The sequence below is a fragment of the Falco cherrug genome, chromosome 3 (assembly GCF_023634085.1).
Source record: "Falco cherrug isolate bFalChe1 chromosome 3, bFalChe1.pri, whole genome shotgun sequence".
Lineage (NCBI taxonomy): Eukaryota > Metazoa > Chordata > Aves > Falconiformes > Falconidae > Falco > Falco cherrug.
In genome coordinates, this window is record NC_073699.1 from 29,201,526 (window position 1) to 29,218,827 (window position 17,302).

A 17,302-nucleotide genomic window follows, 5' to 3' on the forward strand; every position below is an offset into this window, starting at 1 on the left:
GCCTAAGCAGAAACAAAACAGAAATTTCAGTATGCCTGACCGTTTCAAAACCAGCCCCTGCTATGAGCCTGCCGTTCTGGGATAGCTCTTCTGACAGCAAGACTCAGTCCCGATGGTGATGGCAGTGGTCAAGCTGCATTGACTCCACTGTGTTTGACCCATTTGGCAAGTGAAATACTTAATGTGTGTCTGTTGTAACATGCAGGGCTTTCCACCATCCAAACCTGCCCCAAATGCCTCCAGCTAGTCCTCTAGCACAGAAGACTCTTCTGGAGAAGTGGATGTCTTATTCTTGGAAGACAACAGCGTCACCAAAAGCCCTGGCTGCCTTTTTGGCCCAGTAAAGATCCCCCGAGCTTTCTCGATAAGTTTTCTTCAGTTTCCTTGCAAAAAGCCTTCCCTCTTCAAGTGCAATTTTTCCATCCCCCCTGCTGTCCCATTCAGTGTTAGGAATGAATCATGGTTGTGAAGTAAATTCATCATCTGTTCAAATAAAGTTCAAAGTTTCTCAGCATTGTAAATGAAACTAATTTTTGCTGTTGCAAGGATAGCCTGGCCTAATGTGAGAAGGAAAGGAATAAAGGGAGAGATTGGGTGGTCCTGAAGTCAGATGTGCTGCTTCTGCCATTGCCAATGCAATGGGAGCAGGGGAGGGTAGTGATTGTTGCAGCTGCATCAGCTGTCTTCATGAACCACAGGTGGCACAGAGAGGAACAACGGGCATGGAGCTGTACAGGCAAATGGAGAGAAACCTGAATAACCACGTAATCCACTACGACAGGCAGAAGTCTTGTGGAAAATCAGTGCATTAAGAGTCTTAGTCACTATAGTTGCAGTTAGTGAGATTCATTAGGAACAGTCACTCACAGTTATTCCTGCAGCATCCTGCAGATAACCATGGGATTGCAAAGCATCTACCAGAAAAAAAAAAAGCCACTAAAAAAGCCCCAACATTTAAAAGGTTTTGAGCCCCAAACCAGTACTCCCCACTTAGTATAGATATAAATAAAATTGTATAAAAAACCCCTCAGTTAATTTGCAAAGTCAAGCACTCAGAAATACTACAAATATATTTCTGTCCAATTTTATTGTGTTTTTTTCACACAGAGGCTGCAGCTTTCAGAGCATCTTGCAAACACCCAAACAATCCACTATGCCTCTGTAAGAAGGTGAGATATGGGACTGGATAAGTGGCAATAAAGTGGATAGAAAATTGGCTGGACTGCCTGACTCAAAAGGTTGAGATCCACAGTACAAAATCCTTCCGGTGGCAGGTTACTGCTAGTGGTGTCCCCCTGTGACCAGTACTGGGGCCAACACGTTTAATACATTTATTAACAACTGGAACCTGTGGATGATACCAAATTGCAGGGATGTGGTTGATATGCTGTAGGGCAGCACTGCTATTTAGGGGGACCCTGGCGCTGGGAGGAATGGACTGGCAGGTATCTCGTGACAATCAGCAAAGGCAAATCTAAGTCCTTCACCTGGGATGAAATAACCTTGTGCAACGGCTCAGCCTGGCCAACTGTCTAGAAAGCAGCTCTTTAAAAAAGGACCTGGGTGTCTTGGTGGACCTCAAGTTCAACACGTGGCAGCAATATGCCACTATGGCAAAGACCAACCATGTGTTGGGCTGTATCAGCAAGAGTGTAGCCAGCAGGTCAAGAGAGGTCATTCTTTATTATTCCAAACTTGTGAAACTGCAGCTGGAATAATGTATCCACTTTGGGGTTCCCCAGTTCAAGAAATTGACAAACCAGAGTAAGACCCACGGAGGGTCACCAGGATGATGAGGGGGCAGGAGCACCTGATGTTTGAAGAGAGGCAGTCACAGCTGGGTTTGTCCAGTCCCGTGATGAGAAGGCCAAGGGGAGATGGTTTTGCTCTCCACAACTCGGTAACAAGAGTCAGACTCTTCTCTGTGGTGCATGCTGATAGCATGAAAGGCCATGGGCACAAACTGCAGGAAGGGAAATTTATTTGATGTTAGGAAGGTAATTTTCACCAGGAGGTAGTTGAACAGGCTGCCCAGAGAAGCATGTATCCCAGCAGATACATGAAACTTGACAAAGTCCTGAGCCACCTGGTCTCACTGGACTGTGTGTGGGAGGAGGGACAAGATGACTTCCCAAGGTCTCTTCCAACCTAAATGACCCCAATTCTAAAGGAAAGGGCTGCTGAGAGGAAGTTCAGCCTCACTAAAATCTATTGCTTGTGATATGATACCTACTGGTTGAGGAGGATGTGAAATGCTTTTCATGCCATCCCACGAAAACAATTTAGATTTTAGAATTTTCAAATTCTTTTAGTAGGTCGACACCAAGTCCTTTCTGGGTTTTGTCTTGTTTGGGTTTTGTTTTTCTAAAAGAATGTGAGAAAAGATTAGCTATTTGGTAATCAAATAGTAATTGAACCTGAACCTGGAGCTCTTTCCTCCAAGAAGAGTGCCCTGATCTACAGGCCAGAAAGTGCTGGCCTCCCTCCACCTCCCCTGGCACAGCAGATGCTCTGTCTGAAAAAGTAGCGCTGAAAAGGGTGAGGCATTTTTGCAAGGAGAATAATTTAGTTAGAAATTTCTGACCAGGTCTATGTGGCCCCTGCAGTGCAGGACCACACAGCAACTTTAGAACAAAAAGTAAAGAAAAAACTCACATTGTGACTGCTGTATTTCTGAAATAGAAGAAAATTGTGAAGACAAAAAAGTTGGCCAGTAATTTGGGATTAACACCTCTGAAACATGACATAGGTCCTAAGACAGATTATAGTTATAAATCATAGAGCTTTGCTTTTGTGTCTCATGCAGTAATGATATATTTGATCTGAGCAGGGAGTTCCCACAGAAAAAAAGCAGGAATGAGACTTGAGGCTTTCAGCTCACATGGTCATCAGGCGTCTTGTGACTGTGATGCTTTCATGTGTTGCAAGAGGGCCAGTGGTAACTAACCAGTTTTGGAGCAGACTTCATGAGCAACTACAAGATTGAAATGCTTTCAGTGATAAGAATTGTGGCCTTTATCTTCCTTGCATCGTTGTGCAAAGAAATGTAAATCTGTCCTAAGTATCACATCAAATCTTTTTTGGCTGCTTTTTCACCACCTCTTTTGCCAGAGATGTTAGTTACAGTTGGAAAGCGCTCTCATCTGCATGATAATGTCCTGGGCATCATCCCGTCAGCCCAGTCTGAGAGAAGTGAACATGGGGAAAAACCGCCCCTTGTGATTCTTCAGCTGAATGCAGACCACATTCAGATGAGAATCTGATACTTTATCTTTCCTTTTTAATCTTCCATTGCAGCCTGGAGCTCTTCAGGGCAGGCATTGTCTCTGCCTGCCTGACCAGTGCCTACCACAGCAAGTTCCTGGCCCCTGGGCGCTACAGCGAGAGAGTAATACTTACCCCCAGCCATCCAGATGTGGGCACAGTTGTACTGTGGATAATGGTGATAGCAAAATGAGAACCAGGAGGAAGTTATTTTTATGCTGCTGGTAATTACAGGGCATTTGGGAAGAGCATGTGAAACAAAAAAAAGCAATGCTGTCATGCTGTGTGTTAGCTATCAGTGTTATACTACATTGTCCTGAATGTTATGAAGCCCTTTTATCCAGTTCCCAAATGGCTTGGTGAATACAGGGAAGGTTATGCTGAATGGATTTGATGGGCAAAACTTGACCATCCTGACTTGCAGCTGGCTGGCACTTGGGTGAGGCCCAAGAAAAAAAAAAGCTGCCCTGTGCCATCAGAGGCACATTTGGGGGTTCACAAGGGACCTAAGAGCATTTGGCTTCCCGCAACGCCCAGGGAATCTCAGGGAATCTTTTGTTACAATGTATCTGCTGTCTTGATTCTGATTCTGCTCAAACAGGGATCCTGGACCCTTGCTTTGACTGCTGGATCCCACTGCTCTGCCTGGTTCCTCGTTTCCTGCCCCGCGCTGCTCCCCCGCACCCTCTGTTGATGTGGAGGGGCAGGACATCCCTGCTAGGGTGCTAACAAAGGTTTTCTCAGAAAATGCTTCACCACGTCCAAAGCCAGGATGTATCTCCAGAGAAAAACATCGCTTTCCTGAACGGGGCCACTGTGTTCCAGTTGGGCAAGGAAAGTTTTTAAATAGCTTTAGCAAAGCCTGTTTACCAAGCTTGTGAACTCTCAGGCCATGAGAGGGAGCTTTTAAAATGTTCTTCGCGTACAGGAAAGCCTTTTGTCTCCAAGAGTTCAACACAGGCCCCTGTCCCAGCCGCACAGTCCTGCTCACCAGCAGGCTGCCACCCTTCGCCCCTCTGCCCTCCACTGCGTGCTGCAAGGAAGGTGCCAGCAGTGTGCGGTGCTGCAGCAGCCCGGGCTGGGAGCAGTTCTTATCTGCTGTCCGTGCTCTCAGGGTACAGTACACGGGGGGCGCAGGAGAAGCCCACACCAGATCTGCCTGCTGGGGCTGGTGACAGAAAATGTGCTGCCAGACACATTCAGAGGGGCGACTTAAGTCAAAAGGGTTTCATAAGCTTTCCGTCACCCTGATGTTTTAATTTCTTCTTTCCCTTTTAATAAATCTTCAGGTTTAGAAAGACATTGTGTGTGAGTGGCTATACCCGATTTGGCAGGGAGGTGTTAGCTGTTAAACTGTTATCCTTAATAAACAGTTTTATCTCACAGTGATAACGCCAGTATTTCTGATAAGCCTGTGGCAATGAACATAATAAGTCCCATAACCACAGTTAAAATAATGAGAGTTTCTTACAGCTCGGAGCCAGAGGACAGGGTCAGGCACCCAGCCACCATGGCACCTTACGTTTGAACCAGTCAGCTGTGCCCTTGTGGTAGGTGCCACCCGGGGCTGACATTACACACAGTTATTCTTTCCTGTGGCCTCGTTTCACGTCTCTGTAACCCTGGGGTCTTCACCAGAGAATAAACCCATGTGATACAGCGAGGAGCATGGCAGAGTTTAAGATGCGTGAGTTTCTTAGTTGTATTTGTAGATTATCCAGTGTTCAGCATTGGAGGAGATGGTCTTATTCGAAGTGTTTGACTTTCAAGTTTCAGAATTTCTCATTTTCAAAACAACCCTATCATGTTGTTTCACATTTTGTCCCTGTCAGAAGATACACCTATACAACAATTTGAGGCCCAGATGGATAGACTATTGTTCTTGAGCTTTTGGATGGAAATCTTCCTGAGCTTTCTAATATATATGCATGACTGGATTATAACACGTTGATATCTGGTCTTGTTTTTGGAAGGTGGGTTGGAATGCTTTATCTTTTAAGTCTGTAATTTTTCTTATTGTGCAAATCTCCCTAGAGGAGGTAGATTTAATCTTTTTAAGAGGCCACCTCAGGCTTGTAACCACTGCAGGCTGCATCCTATATGGGGACCCTTTAATGGTGTCTTGGAACATTTTATCTACAGAGTTATCAAAGCTGAAATATCTGATCAGTTTCAATATAGACAGCCTCTGCTCACATGCTCCAGCATCCATCCAGTACAACTTGCTTCTCCTTGCTTTGGATCAATAATGGCTAATAAGGATGAAGGTAACACATCAAACTCCTTCACAGTACTACTGCTGCTTTCTGACAAGCTTCTGGCTGAAAAGAGGGACCCTGCAGGCAGTTTCTGTTAAGAAGAAAAGGTAACAATAATCCATTTTTTAAATGCAGTCCTTTTCATTTACAAAGCATGTGCAGAAGTCTGTTTCTTTTAGAGCAGAAGAAATCGAACAGGAGTGACAGCATCTTGGAGCTGAGAACAAAGATGTTATCTTTCAGCCAAAAGTTTGTACCAGGGTGGGGGGATTTTCCCTGCTATGATGACTTCTGTGTTTGTCGACACTTAGTTGCTATCGTTTTTCTCTGCTGTGTCTGCATGTCTTTTACATACACAGAAACCACTAGAGATAGCAAAGGAGCCACTCTGCCTTTGTTCTGAGGAGAAATCTTCATTGTTTGAGCAATTTGGTTCCAGAAAGGAGCCTAAGCCTTTCTGTAATGGTGGGAAGTGGCTATGTCCAGCCCCTGACATTATTACCACTGTAATAGCTCTGAAGGTCTGAGGACACAGATAAGAAGAGGATTGTAAGTCTTAATTTTTCATGAGAGCAACCTATGCACTCCAAAAAATATGCATAAATCTTTGGCCAATCAAGTTTTTTTTATAAGTCTGAGACAGAAACTGCAATTTTCATGGTACTGGTTGGGAATGATTGCTTTGAGATCAGTTTACTTTTAATAAAATAATTGTAATAGACTAAACTAATGACACCCATGGGCCACAGCGGGTGTTGACAAGGGGAAAGGTGATACGCTTGGGGGGTACAGTGACAGGTAGGGAGCACCTGAGGACTGAGAGGGATTAGTGGGTGAAGGATCTGTGAAACATTGCAGGATGATGTGAAGGAAAGGTTTCTGCTGATCTGCAAATTTTTAGTAGCTAGTAATGGTGAAAGTGATTTCCTAGGTTTCTTTTTGGTAGGTCTTTCTCAAGAACTGGTGAGTAGAAATGGGCTAGTTGTTTTGTGAAAAATGTTCTTTCACAGGAAGCTGGTTTAAAGGTTGTCTGGGAGAGGTCATCGTGGTGGGTAGTGGTCCTGGGCTCGCTTCCTCAGAGGCTGCAGCACATCACAGCCAGACTCTTCCCCTCCTCAAAATCTGCACTGGGAAAAGCAGTAATAAGAAATCCAAAATAGAGTCATGTGAGTTTTCTTGTGATTTTAATATGTTTTTTCTTGTCGCCTTGTTTTGTCTGATAAACTTGTCCAGCCCATCCCCAAGTCGTTTTGAGTATCTTCTCTGACACATGGAAAAAACCACAGGACTGATTCCCTTCAGATTAGTTTAGCTGTGAGAGAGCGTGTGGTTCCATGTGGGTGTGGTGCATGCATACGCTTATCAAAATCAGATAACACTAGGAAACTAATTACAACTTCTAACTATTGTTGTGATTTCTTCTGTGGAGCAGAAGTTTTCACATGAATATTTCTTGCATTAGAGGTGAAATCAGATCCCTGTCCCCGCACTTACTGTGTTTGGAGCGTTGCCAAAAAAACTCTTTTAAAAAGGCATTCCTACTGGAATATGTCACGGACTATTCTCGCTCCCAGCTCTGACGGGCTTCAGATGGGGAGCTGGAATGCAGACCTCCCAGTCACACACAGGAGTGGCGGCTTTCAGGGGGCTCACGTTGCAATCTAGAGAAAACAAGCATCAGGGCAGGGGCAATATCACATGAAAATGACAGGGAGAAATAAGCAAACACCATGTGCTGTGTGCGGGGAGCTCGGCAAATCCGCACTCTACAAATCTGCATTTAACACTAGCCAGAGCTTAAGTCAGTGTAATGATTTGCTGGGATATACACATACGTACGTCTACTAAAAAGTTATTTTTATTGCTTTTAAAGGCAATATCCCCAGAACAGAATGGGCTGCCTAAAGAGCAGAGTGAAAAGCAAGGGGAGAAGGAAGCATCTGAGCTGAGTAGGGTGAGAATTAGATCATGGAAAACTTTAAGGCAGAGCATTAGATGAAGAGTCCTCTTCATTAATCTTCTGGTTAGCCCATCTCCCTTAGAAGGGACTACCGTGCTGGAAGGAGAAAGAAGTGTAAATATATTCTGTATATTCTGAGCTAGGGGTAATTTAATTTTAGGTTCTTTGTTTCCCAGGTTTGTTTTTAAACAAGCAGACCTAGCCCCTCCCAGTAAATATTTCCTACTTCCTTTGGTGTCATGTCGGATTAAACCTGGAATATCTTTTAGAGATCATGTGAAAATGGTTCTGTTTTTGCCGGGTAACTGTCGTGAATATCAACCTACCAAGTAGAACGGACTGTGATAATAAAAATATTGAACTCTGTGGCTGCCGAAAGAGCGACATTAAGTGAATCTCACTGATACTTAATTTGTAAACTGAACTGCACCTATTTAGGCAGGAGAAAAACAGCAATGCTCATATTGATGAGAAAATCTGCATTTAAAACCACTCCTTATTAATGATTCAAAACATACCATTCCTAGGAGCTGTAAACAATTTCAGTATTCTGCACCCTAATCCATAACCATTATCATATGTAGAGAACAAGAAGTTACTCACAAACAGATGTTCCCTCTGCCAAACCCATTCATTTAATGCACATTTTACTTTCCAAGTCGTAGTTAGCAACTTTCTGTGGTGGGCGGATTATATGAAAGGATGGAAAAGCAGGGATTAGTTCGCCTGCAAAGAAGAAACATCTTCATGTCTGTTCTGGAGTCTTTTCCGTCTTGTCTTGCAGTGGAAGAGTTATTCATCCTGGGCTTGCTCTCACTGCCCTGGGGGGCACTCAGCTTTATGTTTCCAGGCACTGTGAGGCACTATGAGATGCCAAACTTTTCTATTACCGAGACAGCTGCGTCATTAAATGTGCTCTCTGCACTGGCTGGTAATGAAGCCTGGCATTCACAAATGCATATGCCAAGAGAAAGCAATTATCTTGCCATAAGTTACAGGTGAGCTCTCAGGGAAAGGTATGCCAAAAGCTTAGGGTAGAGGAAGAATTACTGCTCAAAGCATAACAAATTTTGAAGTCACTTCATGTTTCTCAGAGCCTAGTTCAGTCAGGTGTTGAGTACCTCCAGGTACAGAGATCCCACCACCTTTCTGGGCAACCTGTTCTACTGGTTGAGTACTCCGGTGAAAATTTTTTCCATATGTCCAGCTGGAATTTCTCTTGCAACATGTAACCACATCTACTCTCCTTTTGCTATGCATGTCCAAGAAGCACAAAACTCAGTCTTTGCTGTAATTCCCTCTTAGGTAGATGTAGGCAGCATGAAGACCCTTCCTCAGCCTTCTCTTCTCCAGGGCTAAACAAACCCAGTTTTCTCAGTCTCTCCTCCCGCAGTGTGTGCTGCAGCACGGTGACCACCTCAGTGACCCTCTACTGGACTCTCCAGTGTCAATGTCTGTCTTTTACTAGGAACCCCAGACCAGACACAGTATTCCGAATGCAGTTTTGTGGGTACTAAACAGGGTGGATCCTTACATGGATCGTTACGAGGAGAAGGACTGTCATGAATTAAAAACCTGACCAGGCTGTGCTGAAGTCCCTGAGAACTCCATTTCTACAATTACTTAAAGGGGGCTTATAAGAAAGATGGAGACAGACTTTTTAGTAGGGCCGTAGCGATAGGACAAGGGGTAATCATTTTAAACTGAAAGAGGGTAGATTTAGGCTAGATATAAGGAAGAAAATTTTTACTGAGGTGGCACAGGTTGCCCAGAGAGGCTGTAGATGCCCTATGCCTGAAAGCATTCAAGGTCAGGCTGGACGGGGCTCTGAGCAACCTGATCTGGTTGAAGATGTCCCTGCTCATTGCAGGGGTGGTTAGACTGGATGACCTTTAAAGGTCCCTTCCAACCCAAACTATTCTGTGATTCTATAATTCTATGATTCAGTTAGCATGTTGCTAACCCTTTCTCTTACCTGAATGCTTTCTAAGCAAGGCAAGGAAAAGCATACGGAGCCAGACTCTTCTCAGTGATATTTAGTGAAAGGACGAGAGACAGTGGACACAAACTGAAATGCAGGAAATTCCATTTAAATGTAAGAAAAAGATGTCTGACTGTGCAGGTGGTCTAACACTGGAGCAGTTTGCCAGAAAGGTTGTGAAGTCTCCATCCTTGGGTATACGCAGAACCCAGCTGAACACAGCCCTGAGCAACCTGCTGTGGCTGACTCTCCTTTGAGCAGGTGCGGGTTGATGAGTGCGTCTCCAGATGTGCCTTCTAACCTCAACTATTCTGTGATTCTGTGAACTGCTAAGTGAGATGAAAGAAGCTATACATTTAGGGCAGATTACAGGCGGAGGGATCCACATTTGGATCGATGCCTTATCAACATGAGATGCAGAGACAAAATACATGATTGTTTTTTAAAAAAACAAAACCCAGCCATAGAACCCACAGAAAGATGCTATTCTGGATTTGTTGTGGGGGGATGCACAGCACCTACTTTAGGTAGGTTCTTAATGAGAGAGCAGTTCTGTGATAATAATGACAGTAGTTAGGTCAGTGTTGCAACGGGAAAGAACAACCCAAGCATATTCAACACATGGATATTGAGTTTCACAAGAGGTATTTAATCAAAATAGATTAAAAAAGAAAGGGAAAAAAAAAAGTGAGCAAGAAAGCCTTAAAAAGAGCAATCCGAAAACCAGCTTAGGTGCTGTTAAAAAATACTATATTAAAATCCCAGGTAAAATTTGTGTCACAATTTCAAAAGTAAACAATATGATCAGAAAAGGCCATTTCAGAGCTCAATAGGAACATTAAGGATGCTATCACAGGCAACAAGTTGATGTTTATAAAATGGGAAGCTTACCCAAATTAGGAGAGCAGGAAAGCCCATAAAATACAGCAAGTAAACCATACACCAGAAATTAAAAGGGCTAAAAAAGAATGTGGGTTGAGCCTTGCAACGACTGATAGTAAATAGCTCCTTACAGAGCAAAGGCAGGAAGCCAACTAGTTTGATGACAGATGTGTAAAAGGGCACTCAGGGAAGACAAGGAAACAGCAGAAACGTTCAATGAGTTCTATGTACCGATCTTTCCTGCTGAAGACATAAGGGAGAGCCCCAAATCCACATATTCTTGGTAGCAGTTCATCAAAAGAGCTAGACCAAACTGAACTGAATTCACAGGACATATCAGACCAGACAGACAAGCTGGAGGTCAGTAAACCAGCAGGACCGGGCACCGTTTACATGATAGTTCAGGTGTGAAGCTGCAAGAACTGCTGGCCAAGGTGTGTCAACTGTCGTTACAAATGGCCTCTGTGCTGGAGGAGGGCAGAGTTGCCAGTGTAGCTCCCAGATAGAGGGGTCTTGGGGAACAACAGACCAGTGAGTCTGACTTCCATCCCTCCTAAGACAGCAGAGCCATAAGACCACTGTACACATGGGGGAACATGGTGTCAAGGGAAGCAGACAACACAATTTCTGTAAGGGACAATCCCGTCTCACCAGTCTGCTGGACTGTTAACGTGGGAGTGTTAACAAGTATATAGATAAATTGGACATAATGTATTTGGATTTTTCAGATAGCTTTTGATGGTTTCTCCATGAAGGCTATGAAGCTACTAAGTCACCACGGACTGGAGAAAAGGTCCTTTTGTGTTTTGAAAGTGGAAAGGAAAAATTAGGGCTCAACAGTGACTTTTCAGGATGGGAAAGAAGCAGCAACAGAACACCTAGGTATCGGTTCTGGGTCTGGTATTATTCAACATCTTTACCAGCAGCCTGGAGTCTGTGTGTGTGTTGTGGGATGCCCAGGTTTGCAGTCAGTTGCAAGTTTATTTGTCTGGTGGAGTGCTGAGCTGTTGGTGAAGAACTCCGAGAGGACTTAACAAAACAAAGGGAGGGGGAGAAAGGTGGCACGTGAGCTTCAGTGTACACAAAGGTAAGGTGATGTCTTGGGTAGAATAGTGTAAGCCATGCTCACATGGTGCTGAACTCACAACTGGCAGCCACCACGCAAGAAAAAGCTCTTGGGGTCACCACTGACTGTTGCCTGAAAACCTCGGCTCGGTGTGCCGTGGCAGCCAGAAGGCCAGGGGCGACTGTCCTAGGGAGGCTGCCGAGATGAAGGCAGAGGGCACCATTTTGCTGCTTCAGGTTGGCGCACCCAGCTCTGGGGCAGCGTGTGCGGTTCTGGTCTGTGCGTCTGAGGAGGGATTCAGCGGGTTAGAGAAGGGCAACCGAAAGGGCCGAGGGGGTCAGCTTCCTTAAGGGGAAAGCCAGGATTGTTCAATTAGAGAGGAGATCACTGGCGCGTGATCAAGACATTTTTGTGAACTTATCTTTCAAATAATAGAGGTGCGTGCAAAATCCAGTCACCTGGCAGTGAGGAAGTAACTTGCTAAAAAGAAAAGCAGTTGTTTCCAGGAAGCCAAAGGCTTTGTTAATGGTGTTAGTAGTTCCCTAAAGGAACTTGTCGCAGACACCAAGATTGCTCCTCTGATCTCATCACATTCTGTGCCGAGGAGGCTCTGCAGATGGCTGAGCAGCTTCCTATGTTCTTCAGGGAGTCAAGTTTTTGTTCTGTCACTTCTGAGCCAAGGACTGATCCAGTCCATGGGTGTGCGGTAGTGCTGGAGCTTCTACTTGAGAAGCAGAGGTCCTGGGATCAGCAAGAGGGCTGAGGCATTTCCATTAGAGCCAGGCATCTGCTCCAGTCATCTGGCCAACTTGTTTTGAGTGTCTTTTGCCATTATGTGGTTTGCAGTTGTGTCCCAAAGGAGAAGAAGTTATATGCATGCCCTTTATGCTCTTCATAGTACGTTAAAAAAAAAAGGGAGGGGAGCGGGGGAAGCCTTTTTTTTTTTAGATTCCTTCCAAACCGGATTTTTTTGGTTGTATTTGGATTTTTTTTCCTTGTTTTGTTTTACTGGTTAATGTCATCATTCATCTTTCCTGTTTTTGCTGTAGGACTTCTTAGATGGTTCACAGATGTGCACTGGAAATTCTCTCACTGGAAATGAAAAGGTAGCATGCTGAATCTTGAACTCAAATAATCTTCATTTGTAACTTGGGTTGTTATTGTTTACAAAAGCAGGCAGAAAAGAGATTTCACTAGATCTTGCTGCTTTGGTTTCCCTTTTCCCTGGAATTTTTAAAAACTGCCTCCCAATACTTGTGCAACCCCCCAAAAAGGTTTTTTACAGTAACATCACAGCTCAGTTGGCAACATTCCCCAAAACAAGTCTTGCCTCATCCCATAATTTCTTCAGCCTTTTACTAAATGCAGTGGGACTTTCTAATCAACAAAACCTGGTTTTTTCTTTTCCTTCATCTCCCCATTTAAAGCAGCTTGTTGTCTTGTTCAATTTATGCTGTTTACTGCAAAAAGCCAGGCTGATTTGTAGACACATTTCTCTGGTTCTCCCTATCAGCTCTTCTTCTCAGGATTCCCTTTGTATTTATTTCTCCACTCAAACTGGTACTTGAGCTCCTAGACGTGACCCTCTCTCAACTTTCCAGGTCTAAGCAGAGGAGTTTCTGCCACATCTGCTCCACATACTGAGCATCTTTGGAGATGCTGAACCTTTTACCATTTCTGATTTTGCATCTTCCTGTTTCAGACAGGACATCCTCTTTTGAGCAGAAAGCTATGACTCTTGGGGCCAACAGTGACCATCTGGCCCGGTAAAATAGGATTCCTAAGTATTTCTATGTGTGTGTAGCATGTCGTATTTTCTTCATAAGATGTGGTAAAAACCACTTGGTTGGAATGTGAACTATTCACTGGAGATGGTGGCAAACATACCCATGCCTGCTGTCCCACCGAGTGTTAGTTAATCATGTTCCGGTGGAGAAGCTGCATGACTGTTCAGCAGAGAAAGGTGGCTGAGCATCAAGCATATCAAGCATCTTTGGAAATTGTATCATGTTGTTTTCATTAGTTTCCGACCTTGGTAAGCTGGGATTGACTCTGAGGATGCTCTGAGGGAGTTCAAAATGGGAACAGCTGAATCACAGCAGACTCACTGGAGTGATCGAAGGCAACTGCAAGCAGAGATCTGTGTGAGTCATCCTAAAGAAAGAGGCCAGAGAAGAGGGTGGGTATGCTTTGTACTGAAGTACATAGCTCTTCTGGGAACATGAACTTCTCAGGAGCTTCTCCTTTCCTGTTCTGGTGTAAATCTGGAGGGAATCTGCTGATTCCTATGAATTGTTCTAGATATGGATGGGCTCTGCTGGGAACATGAGGTACAGCCCAAGCTCTTACACCTATGCCTATTCTGTCCCTAGACCTGCCTGTTTATCACTTGCTGCAGATCCACATATGTGTGAAGGCATCACTCCAGAACACAGGTCCAGGGCTGAGCAGGGACAATACTGCAGTTGGAGGTATTACAGGACCATGACCTCAGCTTCTTCCAGTGTGATATCCCAAATGTGTGGAGAAAAGGAGCTGCTCTTCTTGGGCAGAGGCTGGGAGCACAGTGCCTCTGGCAGCAGAGCCGTGCCTTGCCCTCGTGTTGCCGCTTTGCACAGCCTGGCTTTCACACCCTGTCTGAGCGGTCATGCCATTCACCCTTCTGCATCTCCGGTGCTTGCCAGCCCAGGCAGGAAAGAGGACTAACAAGAGCTAGTTGACTTGACAGAGGGATACATGGAGCTTTTTGGTATTTTTTGTGTGGATCGAGCGAATGGCAATGCCACCAAAGGGTGTTGGTCTGAATCCCACACATCAGCAGTGTCCCAGCACCCTCGCGTTTTGACAGTAGCTCTATGGTCTTTGTAAAATCGATGTTGTCTGGTTCATAGTGAACAGCTGCCTGGTAAATACAGCCACCACCAAGCCTTTGCTTGAAATCCCAGAAGGAAACTAACTCCCCATCCTCTACATATCCCATGGTTGTTTCTAGAAGGGCATGTGGTACCCTGCCATCCCCAAACCAAATAATAGTTCCCACTGCTCATCTTTGGTGGAGACTGCTGTCTTTTCAACATGCTGAGCTGCTGGTGAGACTGCTCCCAGGTGACCTTCTGTCAGAATGAACTGGGTGAGACCAGGCAGCTTAAATCACCTGTCAGCTTGTTAATTTGGCTGCTTTTGACCCCAGAAGGTGAAGGATAGCCCAAATGAATAGCTGCCTTAGCAGGCTGCCTGTGCGTGGGGGCTGAGCAGCCAAGTGCTCCCTCACATGCTTCCTGCCATGGGGCAGCCGGGCAGCTTGCTCGGGGGACTCCTTCACAGCAACTCCGAAAGCTCCCTCTGGCCAGGCTCCTGCTGAATCTATTCAGAACACTGTTATTCACCCAGCGTCGAGCTTCTGCAGCATGGTCCGAGCAAGGATCTCAAAGCTCTTTGTAGATGGAAATGAGCGCCATCTCAGCAATGGCCTTCCAAGAGGGTGAGGCATCAAAAGCCTCAGCTTGGAGCCATAGTAATGGAGCTGTTTATCTTGGTCCAAGGATGCACGACTGTACCTCCCATCAATGAGGAAAGAGCCAAGGGCATTCAGCACACTGGCAGAATGGGCTCCCAGCCTGGCAGGGAGAAAACTCAGGGCAAAACCTAGCCAAGCTGTCAAAAGCATCCCACAGGTTACGCTCCCACAGAGGTGTCCACAGGCAAACCTCAGCACCTGTGGATACCTGTCCCTTCTCTGAAGGAGCAGCCAGCAGGGGTCCAGGTGACAGACACAGAGTCTGTCCTCTGTCCCGCTCCCCCAGCTGCTCCCATAGCTCATTTCCTCTTTTCCTGGCTTTGTCTTCTTGGGTTTGTTGCTTTTGCTGCTCTTTCTGTTTGTCACAGGACGAGTGCCAGCGCAACCATAAATCTGCGTTCCCCCGCGGTGATGCGCCTTCACATTCAAAGGAAAAAAGTCAGGCTAATATTTACAAGAAATATTGTAATTCCAGCATGTGAAACCATCATCTTGACAACTTCTTTCTGTGGCTAAGCACTGAAATGTTTATTCAGACTGGACCAAGATTTATTTCATGTCAAAACTCCACAGTCAGATGTTCTTGCATCCTACAACAGTGTTGCCTCAGGCTGACTGTGACAGGGCAAAGCTGGCTGTAGCTGTCTGGGGGACGGAAAGGTCCTCCCTGCTCATACATCGTCCCCTTGTTTCTGAAAAGTGATGCACAGTGACAGTCAGTGGTGGCTCAGTACCTAAGAAGCATTGCTGCTCTGCATGTGCATGAGTGCCTAGCACTTCCAGGAAACTATGAGATGGGCAGTTCCCCTTGTTAATGCTGATGTCCAATAAAAATATATATGGTAAAATATAGGAACCAACTGTCTCCACCTAAGCATTGGATCTACCTGCATATTCGTACCAATCTTGAACAGCAGAAAAATATCTCCTGGGAGCTTTCTTCATTTCTAGTTTCTCTGTATCTCTATTAGATGTCTCCCAGAAAGTTTCTCCTTGTGATCTTATGGTATGAATACTCTTTGGGGTATTATGGTGTGCATCTTCCCAGACTAGTCCAGGAAATGTAACCAGGTGAACAAACAGAAGTATAATTACATATTCTCGCACCTTCTATACATGTAAGGGTCCAATAGGTGTATAAAAATACAAGGCTTGCATGTATAAATATGGTAAATGCAAAACAAAAGGATATTCTCTGCCTACAGACACTGCGGCGAGAAATGAAGGGACATGTATGTATCTCTATGTGTGTATATTGTGTCTTCCTGTTCTGGAGTATGGTATTACTAACTTGGAAAATAATCACACTTCATTAAAAATGATGAGATTTTAAAAAATTGATATATAGTGATTTCTCAGTCTTCCACTTTTTCAGCTTTCAGGTTCTTCTCTGGGATATACATTCAAGCTTAAAAAAAGCATTGTTGAGATTTCTATATAATCAAAACAGGGCTTGAAAGATACCATTTGTCATGAGCCACACACTGAAGCTGTGAGAGCTGGCAGCAGTGACAGTATTACAATTAAGAATAACATTTTTTCCAGACAGGATAAACACCATTTGTCACTTCATCAGCTTTAGAATTTGAAAATGGAACTACAACTATTTCCTTTTGTCCTCCAGATGTAGATGATGTTGCTTCATCTTCTGACATCGTAAGTATTTGTAGACATGATTAAATGAAATTAAAAGCCTCCTCTCTTTCAGCTCCCCTCCCTTATTCTCCAGTGTTGACACTGTTTTCTTGAGCATTGATGTAGAAGATACCCAAGTGCTATACTACTGATTGCCTGTGTCGCTTCAGACTCAAAATGTGCTGTAATACAAAAAAAAAAAAAAGAGAGCCAGAAAGGGTGGCAGAGAAGTGTGTGGGAATACTCAAAGTTCTTCGTACCCATACTGGAAAAATCTGGTATTTGTTATGGTAGTACATTTCAGAATTGCAGGTCTAGGGTCTGTATGACAGAGGTAAATTTGCAGCTAAATTGGATGCCTGGGTATCTTTTTGTTATGACAGTTGCATCCTGTATAGAAATGTCAATAAAGCTGTTAGCTATTCATTCCATATGTCAGCGAACAGGAGAGGGATGTGACTGCATCCACGGGTGCAGCTGGGAATGCTTACTGCAGCACCGTGGAGCAGAGGAAACCTATAAAAGATCGCAGCCTGGATTTCCAAATATTCACAGTGCCATAATCTGGTGCACATCACCCAGGAAAGCTGTGGGAGTGCTGGATGTATAACAGTTTTAAACACCTATGAAAATCCTTCAGCCAGAAGAAGTGTGCCACTAAATGAAACATAACTGCAGGGTGCTGGATAGACCATTGTTTTTCTTAGCAAAGTTAAAAAGGGATGTTTAATGACCACAG

General features: G+C 44.6%; 1 protein-coding gene across 1 annotated transcript in view; it reads left to right on the plus strand.

The window, feature by feature from the left end:
• The window catches only part of ANKRD46 (ankyrin repeat domain 46), a 52,410-nt gene extending 36,143 nt beyond the window's left edge, over window positions 1–16,267 (plus strand). Inside the window, exon 5 of the mRNA XM_055703998.1 lies at window positions 206–16,267. Coding sequence (XP_055559973.1) covers window positions 206–344 — 139 coding nt within the window. The 3' untranslated portion in view covers window positions 345–16,267. The remainder of the gene's footprint in view (window positions 1–205) is intronic.
• Window positions 16,268–17,302: the final 1,035 nt, after the last annotated feature.